General features: G+C 39.1%; 2 protein-coding genes across 2 annotated transcripts; both read left to right on the forward strand.

The window, feature by feature from the left end:
* The first annotated feature begins 5549 nt into the window (after window positions 1-5549).
* On the forward strand, window positions 5550-6485 carry LOC122679543 (olfactory receptor 4D10-like). Its single transcript, XM_043880378.1, has one exon. The coding sequence runs from the start codon at window positions 5550-5552 to the stop codon at window positions 6483-6485; it is 936 nt and encodes a 311-aa protein (XP_043736313.1).
* Window positions 6486-17757: 11272 nt separating this feature from the next.
* LOC122679610 (olfactory receptor 4D10-like) lies at window positions 17758-18693 on the forward strand. The gene has a single exon (XM_043880494.1). It carries the CDS (start codon window positions 17758-17760, stop codon window positions 18691-18693), a length of 936 nt encoding a protein of 311 aa, XP_043736429.1.
* Window positions 18694-21409: the final 2716 nt, after the last annotated feature.

A 21409-nucleotide genomic window follows, 5' to 3' on the forward strand; every position in this document is an offset into this window, starting at 1 on the left:
TCCAAAATGAGTTAAAGACCTAAATGCAAGACTAGCTGCTATAAAACTCCAATAGGAAACATAAGCAGAGCAGTCTGACATAAATCATAGCAAGATTGTTTTGATCCACCTTCAAGAGTGAAAGTGAAGTCACTCAGGCATGTCTGACTCTTAGCGACCCCACGAACTGACTATAGCCTACCAAGCTCCTCCATCCATGGGATTCTCCAGGCAAGAATACTGGAGTGGGTTGTCATTTCCTTCTCCAACCTCCAAGAGTAATGAAAAACAAAAATAAGCTAATGGGACCTAACCAGCGTGTATTTAGGCTGGTGCACCACAACTAGAGAGCCTGCACGCTGGAGCTAGAGAAGCCTGTGCACTGGAATGAAGACCCAATACAGCCAAAAAATAAATGATAATTTTTTAAAGAATGTAATGTAAATAAGGAGCTAAAAAGATAACAAAAGAAAAAAGTAGGTTTGTAAAAAGAATGAAACATAACTCTTAGATATGAAGGCTATAAAACTGGAAAACCTGAAACAGGTGAAGAAGAAAGAAATCTTTGTACACTTTTGGTGGAAATATAAATTGGTTCAGCCACTATGGAAAACGATATAAAAGTTCTTCAATAAATTGAAAGGTAGAACTACAAGTGATCTAGCAATTTCACCTCTGGGTATACATCCAAAGGAAAAGAAATCAGGATCTAGAAGAGATATCAGAAATCCCATGGTTATGGTAGCATTCTTCATAATATCCAAGATATGGAAATAATCTAATTGTCCATCAACAGATGAACAGATAAAGGTGTGGATAAATACAATATGATCAGCCATTAAAAAAAAGGAAATCCTACCACTTTCAATAATATGGATGGACCTTGTGAAATAAGTCCTAATGAAATACATCAGCCAGAGAAAGACAAAGACTGCATGATCTCATTTATATGTGGAATCTAAAAACCTGAATTTAAACAGAGTTGATTGCCAGGTGTGGGGAGGGTGAAAGAAATGAGAAGATGTTGGCCAATATACATAAAGTTTCTAAGGGAGTACATCTTAAAAGTTGTTGTTGTTGTTGTTGAGTCACTAAGTCATGTCTGACTCTTTTGTGACCCCATGGACTGTAGCCTGCCAGACTTCTCCATCCATGCATTTCTCTAGGCAAGAATACTGGAGTTGGTTATCATTTCCTTCTCCAGGGGATCTTCCAGACCCAGATATTGAACTTGCAACTCTTGCACTGACAGACGGATTCTTTACCACTGAGCCACCAAGGAAGCCCACAGCTTAAGTGATCTCACTTCAATAAAGAATTGGTATATATGTGAGATGATGGAATTTTTAGTTAATACTACTAAGATAACCATTTTGCAGTGTATAAAGGTATCAATCAACACCATGTATATGCCTTAAATACACACAACACATCTGTCCATTTGTCATTGTTTTGTTCAGTCACTCAGTCATGTCTGACTCTTTGTGATCCCATGGACTGCAGCACACCATGCTTCCCTGTCCTTCACCATCTCCTGGAGTTTCCTCAAACTCATGTCCATTGAGTCTGTGATGCCATCCAACTATCTCAATCTCTGTTGTTCCATTCTCCTCCTGCTTTCAATCTTTCCCAGCAGTGTCTTTTCCAATGAGTCAGCTCTTCTCATAAGGTGTCCAAAGTATCCTCTGCTAGCATCTTCTCCTTTGCCTTCAATATTTCCCACCATCAGGGTCTTTTCCAGTGAGTCAGCTCTTTGCATCAGGTGGCCAAAGTATTGGAGCTTCAGCTTCAGCATCAGTCCTTTCAATGAATATTGAGGGTTCATTTCCTTTAGGATTAACTGGTTTGACCTCCCTTGCTGTCCAAGGGACTCTCAAGAGTCTTCTCCAGCACCACAGTTTGAAGACATCAATTCTTTATATCTCAAAAAAGGTGGGGAAAAATACCCATCTCAAACATACAACCTGTATCAGGAAGTTTTGCAGATTAATATACTAAATGTACATATTGCATATGTAGCTTAATATACTAAAACAAAATAAAAAAGCAGGTAAATCCAAATCCATCAGCATTCTGTAAACAAAGTATATTCTACATGAGATGAAACCATTTAATACACTGAATTAATCCTAAATTACTATGGTTGTGTGGACAGCTTTACTGAGGTACTTATCATGCTGTATGGAAATGAGAGATTCCATGTGAGTCGAGTTTTGGGAAAGAAGAAAATTGTGTGTTCCCCAAACACTATCTAAGTCATGTTTCTCTCCCTGAGGAGACTCATGAGACTATAACCATTCTGAGTAGACTCAGAAACTGGACTAATAGCAAAGTATTTGAGATCCGGCTCATTTTTCTAGTTTTTTGGCAATATAATTAAAACTCAATTGCCTGTGGTGGCCTCTGAGCCTTGCACCCCAGCAAAATTGGACCTTTAAGTCCCTTGAGAACAGCAACTGGCATATTTTATGGATAAAAGCCTAGCTTTCATCCACCATACTCTGTGTATCTTGGTGACTTTTTAATAAATCCCATTGAAAATTCATCACCAACACCACAATCAGGCACTTGACTTCCCCTTTCTTGTCCAATAATATTCCCTTTTCCATTCTTATATGAGGATATAGGCTGAGGAATTTGTGGGTAAGACACAGTGAAAGGACCTTGAAGATGTGATTTTTTTTTTTTTTTTTTTAGATGTGATTCTTTGAAACTGCCCTTTCTTTCCTGAAAAGGGAGAAAGATGTTTAGTCTCCAAAAAGTTTTGCCTTCAGAAACAAGATTTTCAAGAACTAATATCACCATGTTTTGATCTGCATTCGACCCAATGGCATACAATTCACACTTGGAGTTTCAGGATCAAAGGAATTAGGTAAAGACATTCAACTTCTAGCTAAGTTTAAGGTCATGCGTAGTGAAACTGAGATGTTGCTATTGGTTTTGTAAAAATAGTTTGACTTTAATATTTCTCAGTTATATTAGATGTTTCAGTGCCAAGACGGTCTTCTCAGTGACAGAGACAACAAAGATGGGTCTTAACCATTTGGAAGAAGGATGTTGTGCTAAGCGGAGTGGGGAAATGGTGTCCATTCATTGTGATTTTCAGAACTCCTTTCTGCCTACAGTTTATTTTCTGACATTTTATCAAACACTTCTGTTATCCAAAATTAGACTAGGTATCATTAAAGGTTTTTTTTAAAGATATTTTTTGTTGTTTTTTTTTGTTTGTTTGTTTCTTCCCATCCTGTTTCCATCTCTACCTTCCTTTCCACCATACATAAATTCATAATATATTCCACATGAAAACTAAGAATAACATTAATACTTACTAAGTGATTATGGTAAAATTAAATACTTTTAACATTTCTTCACTTATAGTAAGCTCAAAAAATAGTAGTTTTTTAAGGCAATAGATGTAAGAGCAGTGATTACCTCTTGGGTAAAATCAGGGGGGTGGCTGGAACAGTGCACAAGGGAACATTCTTGTGCAATGGAAATATTTGCTATTATGATCGTAATGATGATCTGGACCTGTATTCTTGTCAAAACTCATTAAAATCTGAACATTTTGTTATATATAAATTTTACCTTAATTGAAGAACCAGGAGATCTTCCCCCACCATGAGTTGCAGTCACTGATTAAAATTTTAAAGTTTCTTTAAAAAAAAATTTTTTTTAACCATTAAAAATTATTTTGGCCTTAAAAAAAGCAGATTTTGTTCCTGCTGAAAATCATGACATCACTTATCATATGTCTTGTTCCACCCAATTTTACTTCTTCTCTTTTCATAATACATTTCACATTTCTTCATATGTTACATTGATCAATTTATACAACTCATTTATTTCATTAGGCTATAAACCTAATGAAATGGTTCAGTCTATCTATATGCATTTGAAGATTGAAATAAATGGTCACTTGCTGAGTATAAGAAGGAAAAAATAATAATTACAAAATCTCTTAAGAATGGTTGATAACAGCTTGTTGTTATTCAGTGGCTCAGTTGTGACTGACACTTTGCAACTCCATGGACTACATCATACCAGGCTCCTCTGTTCACCACTATCTCCCAGAGTTTGCTCAGATTCCTGTCCATTGAGTCAACCATGCTCTCTAACCATCTCATCCTCTGTTGCCCCCTTCTCTTTTGCCTTCAATCTTTCCCAGCATCAGAGTCTTTTCCAGTGAGTCAGCTCTTTGCATCAGGTGGCCAAAGTATTGGAGCTTCAGCTTTAGCACTAGTCCTTCCAATGAATATTCAAGATTGATTTCCTTTAGGATTGACTGATTTGATCTCCTTGCTGTCCAAGGGACCCTCAAGAGTCCCTTTCTCCCCACCACAATTTGAAAGCATCAATTCTTTGACACCCAGCCTTCTTTACAGTACAGCTTTCACATCATACATGACTACTGGAATAACCACAGCTTTGACTATATGAACTTTGATGTCTCTGCTGTTACACACATTGTCTTGGTTTGTCATAGTTTTCCTTCCAAGGAGCAAGAGTGTTTTGTAAATAAAAACTGGGCATTAATCTAATGATACCAGTGTCTATCCCTGCCATGATCCCTCCACTCTTAATCTTTGATCCACATAAGGAAAGAGGCAGAGGAGAGCATGCCTGATATGGTCTGGACCACCTCTCACAAGTGGGCTACTATTTTTATTATTGCCCCCAGACTCAAACAAAGCTCACATTAGTTATACAAGATGAATATGTTCTAGAGATCTGCTATACAAGACCATGGTCACAGTTAATAATACTGTATTGTGCACTTTAAATTTTTGTTAAGAGGGTAGTTTTTATGCTTGAATTTTTATGAAAATTTTAAAAATTATGATATCATTTCAGATCTGGATTTACACACTATTTCAATGTTTTCTGATACAAAATTTTAAATATTTTTATAGGATTATTAAACAAATTATCCCATTAGTATAAAGTAACCACAATGACAAGTTACCACCACAAAATTATATGGTGTAATTTTAAGAAATGCAGCATAAAACAGCCAAGGCAAAGGAAATTGACCCATGCACATCAACACTGTAATCAGAAACAGGTGATATCTTTTTTTAGCAAATCAACAGAATATTTCTAATAAAAATATTAACCTTGTAGACTACAGGTACACAAAGGCTGGGGCCATGTCTTGCTTATCTTCAAATACACAGGTATGGTTTGAATATAAGAAATGCTTCAGACAACTCCTGACATCAATAAATTTGTGAGAAATTACAAATAATAATATTTTAAAAACAAAATGAATAAAATAGGCTGTAAATATAAATGTCACTACTTAACACAAACTTTTATTCTTTCCAAAAATAGTTTAATAGGAAACGTATTATTGAATGATTTTTCAAATGATGGTTTGGTTGTATCACCATACTGATGGTAATACTAAAAACCTGGACAATTCAATAATTCAACACATTGAAAACACTGCGGCCAGATGAAGAACACCTGCATTACACTGATAGTGTGTAAGAGGAAAACAAAATAAGTAGCTGAGCACTTTCATGGGAAATAGCTTCGAATAAAACAGAGGAAAAGAGGATGAGTCCATGGAGCTGGGAAACGGCACCAGGGTAAGAGAATTTATTTTCCTCGGCCTGACCCAGAATCGAGAACTGAGCCTGGTCTTATTTCTCCTCCTCCTTTTGGTGTACCTCACCACCCTGCTGGGAAACCTCCTCATCATGGTCACGGTGACCTGGGACTCCCACCTTCACACCCCCATGTACTTTTTGCTCCGCAATTTATCTGTTGCCGATATCTGCTTTTCCTCCATCACGGCCCCCAAAGTCCTAGCGGACCTTCTGGTCCAGAGAAAGGCCATCTCCTTCAATGGCTGCTTCACCCAGATGTTTTTCTTCCATCTTATTGGAGGAGTGGATGTATTTTCTTTGTCAGTGATGGCCTTTGACCGCTACGTGGCCATCACTAAGCCCCTGCACTACGTGACCGTCATGAGCAGAGGCCGGTGCATTGGGTTGATAGTGGCCTCCTGGGCGGGGGGCTTCGTCCACTCCATCGTGCAGATCTCCCTCCTCCTCCCGCTCCCCTTCTGCGGACCCAACGTCCTGGACACTTTCTACTGCGACGTCCCCCAGGTCCTCACACTCGCCTGCACTGACATCTTTATCCTTGAGCTCCTGATGATTTCCAACAGCGGCCTGCTCACCACCCTGTGGTTCTTCTTCCTCCTTACATCATACATGGTCCTATTATTACTAATAAGGTCTCAGGCCGGGGAGGGCCGGGGGAAGGCCATCTCCACCTGCACCGCCCACATCACGGTGGTCACCCTCCACTTTGTGCCCTGCATCTACGTCTACGCCCGGCCCTTCTCTGCCCTCCCCACTGATAAGGCCGTCTCTGTGACCTTCACTGTCATCCCCCCTCTGCTGAACCCCCTGATCTACACCCTGAGGAACCAGGAGATGAAGGTGGCCATGCGGAGGCTGAGGGCAAGACTCGGGCCTTCTGACAGGGAATAGACAATCTCCCAACTCCCCAGTACCAAGGACTCCTTCTATTATTTTCCTCATAGATTCTTATTCATAGACTCAAATACATTGTCCAAGAACCCAGTGCCTTTACTAAGTAATCCTTTCTTTTCCTTTTTAAGTCAGTAGGTTACTGATAGCTCAAGCTTCTGGTCAGAAAAGTACCCAGACATCTTGATGGGCTAGATCACTGATGCTCTTCTATACACTACCTACAATTCATTTTGTGATATTTATACCCAAGCCTCCCAATTTTGAAAATGTTGCCTATAAAATTAAATATTCGACTTCCCTTGTGGTCCAGTGGTTAAGAGTCTACCTGCCAAAGCAGCAGACACAAGTTCCACCTCTGGTTTGGGAAGATTTCCGCATGCCTCAAAGCAGCTAAGCCCATGGACCACAACTACTGAAGCCTGCATGCCTAGAGCCTATGCTCCCCAAAGAGAGATGCCACCACAAGGAGAAGCCTGCTCACCACAGCTGAAGAGTCACCCTCACTAGCCGCAACTAGAGAAAGAACACACACAACAATGAAAGCCCAGTGCAGCCAAGAATCAATTAATTAATTAAATCAGATTTTTTAAAAAACATTTTTTAATTAAATATACTTACTAAATGATTGCTAAACATGTTTCATTTTCTTGAATAATATATGCAACATTCAGTTCAGTTCAGTTCAGTTCAGTTGCTCAGTCATGTCCGACTCTTTCTGACCCCATGGGCTGCAACATGCCAGGCCTTCCTGTCCATCACCAATTCCCAGAGTTCACTCAACCTCCTGTCCATCGAGTCAGTGATACCATCCAACCATCTCATCCCTTTCTCCTCCCACCCTCAATTTTTCCCAGCATCATTAGATATGCCACATTAGATTTATATTATATATATATATGTGTGTGTGTATGTAACAAACTTCCTATCAGCATTTAGTTGATATAAATATTAATAATTTAAACAGATTTCATGCATCAAAGGAGAAACAGAAGGAAAACTGCTAGCAAATGTATATGGATTTGCAGTGCAACTTTTAAAGATGCTTAATCAAGGTTTACTCAGACATTATTTTTACATTTCTGCTCATATTACAGAAAAGGAAAGTAAGCTCTCACACTCTCTCTCTCATTCTCTCTCTCTCTGTCTCACTGGGCTGTGAACTTCTCATGGAGAGAGGTTATGCTTTACTTCCTTGCACAGCAACAAAAACATACTACCACTTCAACAAAAACTTATTGAATTAATGGGAGAATGATTGAACATTGTCTTTTTAAAATTTATTTATTTTAATTGGAGGCTAATTACTTTACAATATTGTAGTGGTTTTTGCCATATATTGACATGAATCAGCCATGGGTGTACATTAGTTCCCCATCCTGAAACCCCTCTCACCTCCCTCCCCATCCCATCCCTCAGGGTCATCCCAGTGCACCAGCCCTGAGTACCCTGTCTCATGCATCAACCTGGACTGATGATCTATTTCACATATGATAAAATACATGATTCAATGCTATTTTCTCAAATCATCCCACCCTCGCCTTCTCCCACAGAGTCCAAAAGTCTGTTCTTTATATCTATGTCTCTTTTGCTGTCTCACATATAGGTCATCATTATTATCTTTCTAAATTCCATTTATATGTGTTAGTATATCGTATTGGTGTTTTTCTTTCTGACTTACTTCACTCTGTATAATAGGCTCCAGCTTCAACCACCTCATTAGAACTGATTTGAATGCATTCTTCTTAATTGCTGAGTAACAGTCCATTGTGTATATGTACCATAGCTTTCTTATCCATTCGTCTGCCAACAGACATCTGGGTTGCTTCCATGTCCTGGCTATTGCAAACAATGCTGCAATGAACATTGGGGTGCATGTGTCTCTTTCGATTCTGGTTTCCTCAGTGTGTATGCCCAGAAGTGGGATGGCTGGGTCGAATGGCAGTTCTATTTCCAGTTTTTTAAGGAACCTCCACACTGTTCTTCATAGTGGCTATATTAGTTTGCATTCCCACCAAATGTGTAAGAGGGTTCCCTTTTCTCCGCACCCTCTCCAGCATTTATTGTTTGTAGACTTTCTGATAGCAGCCATTCTGAATGGCGTGAGATGGTACCTCATTGTGGTTTTGATTTGCATTTCTCTGATAATGAGTGATGTTGAACATCTTTTCATGTATTTGTTAGCCATCTGTATGTCTTCTTTGGAGAAATGTCTGTTTAGTTCTTTGGCCCATTTTTTGGTTGGGTCATTTATTTTTCTGGAATTGAGCTGCAGGACCTGCTTGTATATTTCTGAGATTAATTCTTTGTCAGTTGCTTAATTTGCTATTATTTTCTCCCATCCTGAAGGCTGTCTTTTCACCTTGCTTATAGTTTCCTTCATTGTGCAAAAGCTTTTAAGTTTAATTAGGTCCTATTTGTTTATTTTTGCTTTTATTTCCATTACTCTGGGAGGTGGGTCATAGAGGATCCTTCTGTGACTTATGTCAGAGAGTGTTTTGCCTATGTTTTCCTCCAGGATTTTTGTAATTTCTGGTCTTACATTTAGATTTTTAATCCATTTTGAGCTTATTTTTGTGTATGGTGTTAGAAAGTGTTCTAGTTTCATTCTTTTACAAGTGGTTGACCAGTTTTCCCAGCACCATTTCTTAAAGAGATTTTCTTTTCTCCATTATATATTTTTGCCTCCTTTGTCAAAGATAAGCTGTCCATAGGTGCATGGATTTATGTCTGGGCTTTCTATTTTGTTCCACTGATCTATTTTTCTGTCTTTGTGCCAGTACCATACTGTCTTGATGACTGTATCTTTGTAGTATAGTCTGAAGTCAGGCAGGTTGATTCCTCCAGTTCCATTCTTCTTTCTCAAGATTGCTTTGGCTATTCGAGGTTTTTTGTATTTCCATACAAATTGTGAAATTATTTGTTCTAGTTCTCTGAAAAATACTGTTGGTAGCATGATAGGAATTGCATTGAATCTATAGATTGCTTTGGGTAGTATACTGATTTTCACTACATTGATTCTTTTGATCCATGAACATGGTATATTTTTCCATCTATTTGTGTCATCTTTGATTTCCTTCATCAGTGTTTTATAGTTATATATATATATATATATATATATATATATATATATATATGTCTTTTGTTTCTTTAGGTAGATTTATTCCTAAGTATTTTATTCTTTTCATTGCAATGGTGAATGGAATTGTTTCCTTAATTTCTCTTTCTGTTCTCTCATTGTTAGTCTATAGGAATGCAAGGGATTTCTGTGTGCTAATTTTATATCCTTCAACTTTACTATATTCATTGATTCAGTTCAGTTCAGTTCAGTCACTCAGCTGTGTCCAACTCTTTGCAACCCCATGAACCGCAGCACTCCACACCTCCCTGTCCATCACCAACTCCCGGAGTCCACCCAAACCCATGTTCATTGAGTCGGTGATGCCATCCAACCATCTCATCCTCTGTCGTTCCCTTCTCCTGCCCTCAACCTTTCCCAGAATCAGGGTCTTTTCAAATGAGTCAGCTCTTTGCATGAGGTGGCCAAAGTATTGGAGTTTCAGCTTCAGCATCAGTCCTTCCAATGAATATTCAGGACTGATCTCCTTTAGGATGGAGTGGTTGGATCTCCTTGCAGTCCGAGGGACTCTCAAGAGTTTTCTCCAACACCACAGTTCAAAAGCATCAATTCTTCAGTGCTCAGCTTTCTTCACCATCCAACTCTCACATCCATACATGACCACTGGAAAAACCATAGCCTTGACTAGACGGACTTTGTTGGCAAAGTAATGTCTCTTCTTTTTAATATGCTATCTAGGTTGGTCATAACTTTCCTTCCAAGGAGTATGCGTCTTTTAATTTCATGGCTGCAATCACCATCTGCAGTGATTTTGGAGCCCAGAAAAATAAAGTCTGCCACTGTCTCCATTGTTTCCCCATTTATTTCCCATGAAGTGATGGGACCAGATGCCATGATCTTAGTTTTCTGAATGTTGAGCTTTAAGCCAGCTTTTTCACTCTCGTCTTTCACCTTCATCAAGAGGCTTTTTAGTTCTTCTTCACTTTCTGCCATAAGGGTGGTGTCATCTGCATATCTGAGGTTATTGATATTTCTCCCAGCAATCTTGATTCCAACTTGTGCTTCCTCCAGCCCAGGGTTTCTCATAATGCACTCTGCATATAAGTTAAATAAGTAGGGTGACAATATACAGCCTTGACATACTCCTTTTCCTATTCATTGATTAGCTCCAGCAATTTTCTGGTGGAGTCTTTGGGTTTTCTATGTAGAGGATCATGTCATCTGCAAACAGTGAGAGTGTTACTTCTTCTTTTCCAATCTTGATTCTTTTTATTTCTTTTCTTCTCTGATTGCTGTGGCTAAAACTTCCTAAACTGTGTTGAATAGTAGTGGTGAGAGTGGGCACCCTTGTCTCATTCCTGACTTTAGGGGAAATGCTTTCAATTTTTCACCATTGAGGGTAATGTTTGCTGTGGGTTTATCATGGCTTTTATTATGTTGAGGTATGTTCCTTCTATGCCTACCTTCTGGAGGGTTTTTATCATAAATGGATGTTGAATTTTGTCAAAGGCTTTCTCTGCATCTATTGAGATAAGCATATGGTTTTTATCTTTCAATTTGTTAATGTGGTATATCACATTTATTGACTTATGAATGTTGAAGAATCCTTGCATCCCTGGGATAAAGCCCACTTGGTCATGATGTATGATCTTTTTAATATGTTGTTGGATTCTGTTTGCTAGAATTTTGTTAAGGATTTTTGCATCTGTGTTCATCAGTGATATTGGCCTGTAGTTTTCTTTTTTTGTGGCATCTTTGTCTGGTTTTGGTATAGGGTGATGGTGGCCTCATAGAATGAATTTGGAAGTTTACCTTCCTCTGCAATTTTCTGGAAGAGTTTAAGTAGGATAGGTGTCAGCTCTTCTCTAAATTTTTGGTAGAATTCAGCTGTGAAGACATCTGGTCCCGGGCTTTAGTTTGTTGGAAGATTTCTGATTACAGTTTCGATTTCCATGCTTGTGATGGGTCTGTTAAGATTTTCTATTTCTTCCTGGTTCAGTTTTCGAAAGTCATACTTTTCTAAGAATTTGTCAATTTCTTCCAAGTTGTTGATTTTATTGGCATATAGCTGCTAATAGTAGTCTCTTATGATCCTTTGTATTTCTGTGTTGTCTGTTGTGATTTCTCCATTTTCATTTCTAATTTTGTTGATTTGATTCTTCTGCCTTTTTTTTTCTTGATGAATCTGGCTAATGGTTTGTCTATTTTATTTATCTTCTCAAAGAACCAGCTTTTAACTTTGTTGATTTTTGCTATGGTCTCCTTTGTTTCTTTTTCATTTATTTATGCCCTAATTTTTATGATTTCTTTCCTTCTACTAAACCTGGGGTTCTTCATTTCTTCTTTTTCTAGTTGCTTTAGGCGTAGAGTTAGGTTATTTATTTGATTTTTCTCTTGTTTCTTGAGGTAAGCTTGTATTGCTATGAACCTTCCTCTTAGCACTGCTTTTACTGAATCCCATAGGTTTGGGGTTGTTGTGTTTTCATTTTCATTCGTTTCTATGAATATTTTTATTCCTTTTTTATTTCTTCTGTGACTTGTTGGTTAATCAGAAGTGCATTGTTTAGCCTCCATATGTTTGTATTTTTAATAGTTTTTTTCTGTAGTTGACATCTAATCTTACCGCATGGTGATCAGAAAAGATTCTTGGAATGATTTCAATTTTTTTGAATTTACCAAGGCTAGATTTATGGCCCAGGATGTGATCTATCCTGGAGAAGGTTCTGTGTGCACTTTAGTCCATTGTATCATTTAAAGTTTGTGTTTCCTTGCTAATTTTCTGTTTAGTTGCTCTATCCATAGGTGTGAGCGGGGTATTAAAGATGGGTCTCTTTTAGACAGCATATATAGGGATCTTGTTTTTGTATCCATTCAGCCAGTCTTTGTCTTTTGGTTGGGGCATTCAGCCCGTTTACATTTAAGGTAATTATTGATAATTATGATCCCGTTGCCATTTACTTTGTTGTTTTAGGTTCACATTTATACCCCTTTTCTGTGTTTCCTGTCTAGAGAAGATCCTTTAGCATTTGTTGAAGAGCTGGTTTGGTGGTGCTGAATTCTCTCAGCTTTTGCTTTTCTGTAAAGCTTTTGATTTCTCCTTCATATCTGAATGAGATCCTTGCTGGGTACAGTAATCTGGGTCTTAGGTTTTTCTCTTTCATCACTTTAAGTATGCCCTGCCATTCCTTTCTGGCCTGAAGAGTTTCTATTGAAAGATCAGTTGTTATCCCTTTGGGAATCCCCTGTGTGTTTTTTGTTGTTTTTCCCTTGCTGCTTTTAATATTTGTTCTTTGTGTTTGATCTTCGTTAATTTGATTAATATGTGTCTTGGGGTGTTTCACCTTGGGTTTATCCTGTTTGGGATTCTCTGGGTTTCTTGGACTTGGGTGGCTATTTCCTTCCCCATTTTAGGGAAGTTTTCAACTATTATCTCCTCAAGTATTTTCTCATGGCCTTTCTTTTTGTCTTCTTCTTCTGGGACTCCTATGATTCGAATGTTGGGGCATTTAACATTGTCCTAGAGGTCTCTGAGGTTATCCTCATTTCTTTTAATTCTTTTTTCTTTTTTCCTGTCTGCTTCATTTATTTCCACCATTCTATCTTCCACCTCACTCATCCTATCTCTGCCTCAGTTGTTCTCCTGTTGGTTCCCTCCAGAGTGCTTTTGATCTCAGTTAATGCATTATTCATTATTGATTGACTCTTTTTTATTTCTCCTAGGTCCTTATTAAACTTATCTTGCATCTTCTCAATCCTTGTCTCCAGACTATTTATCTGTAACTCCATTTTGTTTTCAAGATTTTGGATCATTTTTACTATCATTATTCTGAATTCTTTTTCAGGTAGACTCCCTATCTTCTCCTCTTTTGTTTGGTTTGGTGGGCATTTATTGTGTTCCTTTACCTGCTGAATATTTCTTTGCCTTTTTATCACGTTTAGATTGTTCTGCTTGGGGTGGCCTTTCTGTATGCTGGTAGTTTGTGGTTCTTCTTTATTGTGGAAGTTCCTCCCTGTGGGTGGGGTTGGAAGAGTGGCTTGTCAAGGTTTCCTGGTTAGGGAAGCTTGTGTCAGTGTTCTGGTGGGTGAAGCTGGATTTCTTCTCTCTGGAATGCAATGAAGTGTCCAGGGAAGGGGAGGGAGGAATTGGGATATTGAGATTGACAAATATACACTATTGATACTATGCATAAAATAGAAAATGAATGAGAACAACCTGTGTAGTTCAGGAAACTCCACCTAGTGCATGTGGTGACCTAAATGTGAAGGAAGTCCAAGGGGCACGGGATATGTGTCCATGTCTGGCAAGTTCATTCTACTCTACAGCAAAAACTAGCACAACATTTTAAAGCAACTATACACCAAATAATTAAAAAAGAAGAAAACGTTGAGGAGAGCCTGGACCTACTGGAGTGCTGCTGGTGGCAATGTAAAATGAACATACAATAAGCAAGTTTCCCAGTAAGAGTAAACGTGTACTTACCATATAATTGCCCTTACACCTCCAGGTACTTACCCAAGAGAAATGAAAAACTATGTACACCAAAATGAACAAGAATATTGATAGCCAACATTTACCCATAATAGCCAAAAATTGGATACTACTCAAATGTCATTTAACATAATTAGATAAACAGACTGTGACATATATATGTGTGTGTGTGTGTGTGTGTGTGTGTGTGTGTGTGTGTGTATAATCTAATACCACTCAGCAACAAATAGGAACAACTGGTACATTCAATAACATGGATGAATCTCCAAAACAAGAAAAATTCAAATATGAAAGTTCTTTTATGTCACAACTCTATAGGCTTGATTTTTTTAGTTGAACTGAAATCAATGTGTCAAAAGATTAATATTTATATATTCCTGGTAATGAATACATAGTTTTCTATTGCTCTTCTTCAGTCATATTTATACTGCTGCAAGAGTTATCCCCAAAGACCAATCTTGTCAGTTCTCTGATAAGAATCTTCCATTTCCAGCATAAACCAAAATTCTCTCAGTTAATCTGACCTTCCAGTTACCCTTTGACATCATTGCCTAATCAGTGGCATTCTCCATGCCTCACTCAACTATTCTTTCTGTACAAGTGTAAATTGCAACACTATAGGGCTATAATCATCCTGTGTGTAATTAGAAACTGGAATTGTAAAAAAAAGATTTGTCCAGTTGTCTGATTCCGGCTCTTTGGCAATCTAATTAAAATTCATTTGCATATGGTCCTCTGAGCCTTGTAAGTCCTAGAAATGGAACCCTTGCAGTCTCTTGGGCACAGAACTTGGCGTGTTTTAACAAAGGTCTGATTGAGTGGTGGATTAAGGCATAAGTTTCATCTACTGCCTCTAAATACTTTGGACACTAATTAAAATTTGTATGTGTGTGTGTACATGTGCATGTCCTGGTGATGTTTTAATAACTCCCATTGAAAATTCATCACCAACAGCACAATAATGCGTTTGACTTTCCCTTCCTAGTCCAATAATATTCCCTTTCCAGTTCTTATATGAGATCAGAGGCTGAGGGGTTTGTCCATTAGACACAACGGGAGAGCCTTGAAGATGTGATTCTTTGAATCTGCGCTTTCTCTCCTGAAAGGGGAGAAAAGACACTAAGATATTCAGTCCTCCAAAGAGTTTTACCATCAGAAACAAATTTTTCAAGAATTAATGTCACCAGTATCTTGTTCTTCACTTACCTAATGTCATACAATTCACACTTGGAGTTTCAGGATCAAAGGAATTAGGTAAAGACGTTTGACCTCTAGCTAAAGTTAAGGTCACACAGAATGAAATTGAGATGTCCTTCTTGATTTTGTATAACTACTTTGACTTTCATATTTCTCAGTTAAATTAAGTGTTTCAGAGCCAGGATGGTCTTCTCAGTGACAGAAACAAAGGTGGGTGTTAACCAGCAGGAAGAGAGATGTTGTGCTCAGAGGAATGCAGAGATATGGCCCATTCAGTGTGATTTTCAGAGCTCTTTTCGCCAAATGGCTTATCTTCAGACATACTTTATCACACATTCCTGTTATACAAAATTATTGTTATATATTCCTCTTATATGTATACAAACACACACACACACACACACACACACACACACACACACACATACATACATATATTGTTATTGTTGTTCAGTCACCCAGGCATGCCCGACTCTTTGTGACCCCATGGATTGCAGCACACCAGGCCGCCCTGTCCTTCACCATCTCCTGGAGTTTGCCCAAGTTCAAGGTAAAAAAAAAAACGGACGGTATTTCTTTGCATCCTATTTCCATCTCTTTATTCCCTTCAACCAAACATAAATTCATAACATATTCCACATAAAAACCAAGAATAATATTTATACTTACTAAAAGATGATGATAAATAAACTTTTCTTTAACTCTTCACATATAGTAAAATCTTAAAAATAGTAGTTTTGTTACTACCAAAAATCATGACATCTCCTATCAAATCTCTTATCCCACCCAAATCTACTACTTCTCTCTTCATAACACATTTCACTTTGTATCATTCTGAATTTATATATGTTCATCAATTTATATGTATCATCAATTTTGTGAACCTGTGGACACTTTGAGAACATGGTGCAATATATCTATATACATTGGGGTTTTTTATATACCTATAATTTTTAAACTGGAATATAATTGCTTTACAATGTTGTGTTAGTTTTATCTGTATGCATTTGAAGATTGCAACAAATGGTCACTAGCTAAGGAAGAACAAATGATAATTATAAAATTTCCTAAAAATTATCAGTAACAGCTTATGTAAAAATGGTGATGATACAAGTGTCCCTCCCTGCTATATGAACACGCCACTCTTTTATCTTTCATCCACAGAACAAAAGAGGCAGAGGAGAGTGTGCCTGATACCGTCTGGGCCACCACTCAGAACTAGGCCACTGTCTCTACCGCCTCCCCCAGACTCAAGCAAGGACCACATCAGTCATACAAGATGAGGTCTGCTGGACATGACTGTGACCACAGTTAGCAGTACCGTATTGAGCACTTGAAATTTTTGTTAAGAAGGGAGCCCTTACATTTGTGTTCTTACCAAGTTAAAAAAATTATGATATCATTTGAGGTTTGGATTTACACAGTTTCAAGCTATTTTCCAATAGCAAATTTTAAATGCTTTAAAGAATTATTAAGTAAGTTATCTTACTAGTAAAAAATAATTGCAATGACAAGTTATCTACACAAAATAATGGGCAGCAGGTTTAAGAAATCCCTCAGAAAAAGCCAAGAGCAAGAAAACTGACTCATGGACAGCAACATTGTAATGATAAACAGGTGACATCCTTTTTAAGCAAGAAGTCAACAGAACATTTCCTAATATGAAATTGAAATTTGCTAATATAAAGTGAAGGTTGCTCAGTCATGTCCGACTCTTTGCAACCTCATGGGCTATACAGTCCATGGAATTCTCCAGGCCAGAATACTGGAGTGGGTAACCTTTCCCTTCTCCAGGGGATCTTCCCAACTCAGGGATCAAACTCAGGTCTCCCACACTGCAGGAGGATTCTTTACTATTTGAGCCACCAGGGAAGACCAAGAATACTGGAGTGGGTAGTCTATCCCTTCTCCAGCGGATCTTCCTGACCCAGGAATGGAACCGGCGTCTCCTACATTGCAGGCAGATTCTTTACCAGCTGAGCTACCAGGGAAGCCCAATGAGAAACAGATGACATCTTTTTTAAACAAGAAGTCAGCAGAATATTTTCCTAATATGAACATTAAACTTGTAGATTCTTAAGTCCACAATGTCTTACTTATCTTTGAATACAAAGATATGGTTTGAATACAGGAAAATACTTTAGACAGCTTCTGATATCAATAAATGTGTGTGAAATTAAAAATAATAGTAACATTTTAAAATAAATTAATTAATTAAATAAAATAGGTTGTGTAAAGGTCACTACTTAACACAAATGCTTATTCCTTCCAAAAACAGGTTTACAGGAAATGAGTTGTTGAATGGCTTCACATATGATGATTTGAATGGATCACTAAACTGACTGCAATCTTAAAAATTTGGACAACTCAACAAACCGCAAGCACTACAGCCACGTGGGGAAAGTTCTGAATTGCATTCACAGTGTTTAAGAAGAAAACAAGATAAATAGCTGAGCACTTTCATATGAAGTAGCTTGAAACAAAACAGGCAAAAAGAGGATGAGTCCATGGAGCTGGGAAACAGCACCAGGGTAAGAGAATTTATTTTCCTCGGCCTGACCCAGAATCGAGAACTGAGCCTGGTCTTATTTCTCCTCCTCCTTTTGGTGTACCTCACCACTCTGCTGGGAAACCTCCTCATCATGGTCACGGTGACCTGGGACTCCCACCTTCACACCCCCATGTACTTTTTGCTCCGAAATTTATCGATTGCCGATATCTGCTTTTCCTCTATCACAGCCCCCAAGGTCCTGGCGGATCTTCTGGCCCAGAGAAAGGCCATCTCCTTCAATGGCTGCTTCACCCAGATGTTTTTCTTCCATCTTATTGGAGGAGTGGATGTATTTTCTTTGTCAGTGATGGCCTTTGACCGCTACGTGGCCATCACTAAGCCCCTGCACTACGTGACCGTCATGAGCAGAGGCCGGTGCATTGGGTTGATAGTGGCCTCCTGGGCGGGGGGCTTCATCCACTCCATCGTGCAGATCTCCCTCTTGCTCCCCCTCCCCTTCTGTGGACCCAACGTCCTGGACACTTTCTACTGTGATGGCCCCCAGGTCCTCACACTCGCCTGCGCTGACACTGCTGTCCTTGAGCTCCTGATGATTTCCAACAGTGGCCTGGTCACCACCTTGTGGTTCGTCTTCCTCCTTGTATCGTACATGGTCCTATTATTACTAATAAGGTCGCACTCCGGGGAGGGCAGGGGGAAAGCTGTCTCCACCTGCACCGCCCACATCACGGTGGTCACCCTCCACTTTGTGCCCTGCATCTACGTCTACGCCCGGCCCTTCTCCGCCCTCCCCACCGATAAGGCCGTCTCTGTGACCTTCACTGTCATCTCCCCTCTGCTGAACCCCCTGATCTACACCCTGAGGAACCAGGAGATGAAGGCGGCCATGTGGAGACTGAGGGCAAGACTCAGGCCATCTGACAGGGTGTAGACAGGTAGCTCACTCCATTTCACAGCCTTTGAAAGTCTTTGTGCATCAATAATCCATAATTATTAAAGGATTTCTGATTAATTTTTAAAGTCTACTAAGATATATTATTGTTTTTGTTATTGCTGTTTAGTTGCTAAGTCATGTCCTACACTTTAGGACCCCCATGGACTATAGACTGCCAGGCTCCTCTGTCCATGGGATTCTCTAGGCAAGAACACTGGAGTGGGTTGCCATTTCGTTCTCCAGAGAATCTTTCCAACCCAAGGATTGAACCTGAATCTCCTTCATTGGCAGGCAGATTCTTTACCTCTGAGCCACCAGGGAAGTCCCACTAAGAAACATATGACTTACAACTGTTCTGATCAGCATGCAATCATAATTTTTTAATGGATTTTATGTTACAAAAGAAGTAGAGAAATTGAGCAGTTAGCTAGAGAAATGAATGTCACTTTACAACCTTGGAAGAAATAAAGAAAATGGAATCCAATACACTCAGATAATTTTATCACACTGGATAGCTGTGAGGTTTTTTCAGCTCTATTGAGTTGCAATTGGCAAATACAAATGGCATATATTTAAGATGTACAACTTGATGTTTGGATATACATGAATATTGTGAAATGGTCACTGGGGCAACATGAGTTACAGTGGGGTCTCTCTCGCTATCGCTTACAACTGCATGGGAATCTACACTTATCTAAACAAATTTTTCAATTAAAAAAAAGCAGACTATATACCCAGACATTGTCTCTGCATTCCTACAGTGTTCACAGAAGGGAAATGAGACACATTAGAAAATAACACACTTTGTGCATTTGGATTCTATCAGGTTTTCACATCTTGAGGAAGTGAATATATCCAAATGAAGTTCCTTCTCTGACTTTAGACTATGAATAAATTAAGTAACTATTTGCTGAGGTGCCTTGCAGTTAGCACAGCTTGAATTAGAATATGGATGTCACCGAGGAGTTCTGTCTGAGCCGCCAAGGAAGCACAGTTGAGAGGAGCTGCCCCACGTCCAAGGTCACGGGCGGTGGCTGCGCTTTGCTGGAGCAGCCATGAAGAGATACCCCACGTCCAAGGTAAGAGAAACCCAAGTAAGACAGTAGGCACTGAGGGAGGGCCTCTGAGGGCAGACAGACTGAAACCACAATCACAGACAACTAGCCAATCTGACCACATGGACCACAGGCTTGTCTAACTCAATGAAACTAAGCCATGCCGTGTGGGGCCACCTAAGACGGTCAGGTCATGGTGGAGAGGTCTGACAGAATGTGGTCCACTGGAGAAGGGAATGGCAAACCACTTCAGTATTCTTGCTTTGAGAACCCCATGAACAGTATGAAAAGGCAAAATGATAGGATACTGAAAGAGGAACTCCACAGGTCTGTAGGTGCCCAATATGCTACTGGAGATCAGTGGAGAAATAACTCCAGAAAGAATAAAGGAATGGAGCCAAAGCAAAAACAATACCCAGTTGTGAATGGGACTGGTGATAGAAGCAAGGTTCAATGCTGTAAAGACCAATATTGCATAGGAAGCTGTAAATTCAGGTCCATGAATCAAGGCAAATTGGAAGTGGTCAAACAGGAGTTGGCAATAGTGAACATCGACACTCTAGGGATCAGTGAACTAAAATGGACTGGAATGGGTGAATTTAACTCAGATGACCATTATATCTACTACTGTGGGTAGGAATCCTGTGGAAGAAATGGAGTAGCCATCATAGTCAACAAAAGAGTCCAAAATGCAGTACTTGGATGCAATCTCAAAAACGACAGAATCGTCTCTGTTCGTTTCCAAAGCAAACCATTCAATATCACGGTAATCCAAGTCTATGCCCAAACCAGTAATGCTGAAGAAGCTGAAGTTGAACAGTTCTATGAAGACCTACAAGACCTTCCAAAACTAACACCCAAAAGAGATGTCCTTTTCATTATAGGGGACAGGAATGCAAAAGTAGAAAGTCAAGAAACACCTGGAGTAACAGGCAAATTTGGCCTCGGAGTACAGAATGAAGCAGGGCAAAGGCTAACAGAGTTCTGCCAAGAGAGTGCACTGGTCATAGCAAACACCCTCCTCCAACAACACAAGAGAAGACTCTACACATGGACATCACCAGATGGTCAACACTGAAATCAGATTGATTATATTCTTTGCAGCCAAAGATGGACAAGCTCTACACAGTCAGCAAAAACAAGACTGGGAGCTGACTGTGTCTCAGATCATGAACTCCTTATTGCCAAATTTAGACTGAAATTTAAGAAAGTGGAGAAAACCACTAGACCATTCAGGTATGACCTAAATCAAATCCCTTATGACTATACAGTGGAAGTGAGAAATAGATTTAAGGGACTAAATCTGATAGAGTGCCTGATGAACTATGGATGGAGGTTCATGACATTGTACAGGAGACAGGAATCAAGACCATTCCAAAGGGAAAAAAAAAATGCAAAAAAAACTGTCTGAGGAGGTCTTACAAAATAGCTATGAAAAGAAAAGAAGCAAAAAGCAAAGGAAAAAAGGAAAGATATTCCCATTTGAAAGCAGAGTTCCACAGAATAGCAAGGAGAGATAAGAAAGCCTTCCTCAGCGATCATTGCAAAGAAATAGAGGAAAACAATAGAATGGGAAAGACGAGAGATCTCTTTAAGAAAATTAGAGATACCAAGGGAACATTTCATGCAAAGATGGGCTCAATAAAGGACAGAAGTGG

This window comes from Cervus elaphus, chromosome 1 (assembly GCF_910594005.1).
Source record: "Cervus elaphus chromosome 1, mCerEla1.1, whole genome shotgun sequence".
Taxonomy (NCBI): Eukaryota; Metazoa; Chordata; class Mammalia; order Artiodactyla; family Cervidae; genus Cervus; species Cervus elaphus.

Bases quoted from the DNA above. Each gene is read 5' to 3' on its own strand.
- LOC122679543 (XM_043880378.1), top strand. From the start codon at position 5,550: ATGGAGCTGGGAAACGGCACCAGGGTAAGAGAATTTATTTTCCTCGGC.
- LOC122679610 (XM_043880494.1), top strand. From the start codon at position 17,758: ATGGAGCTGGGAAACAGCACCAGGGTAAGAGAATTTATTTTCCTCGGC.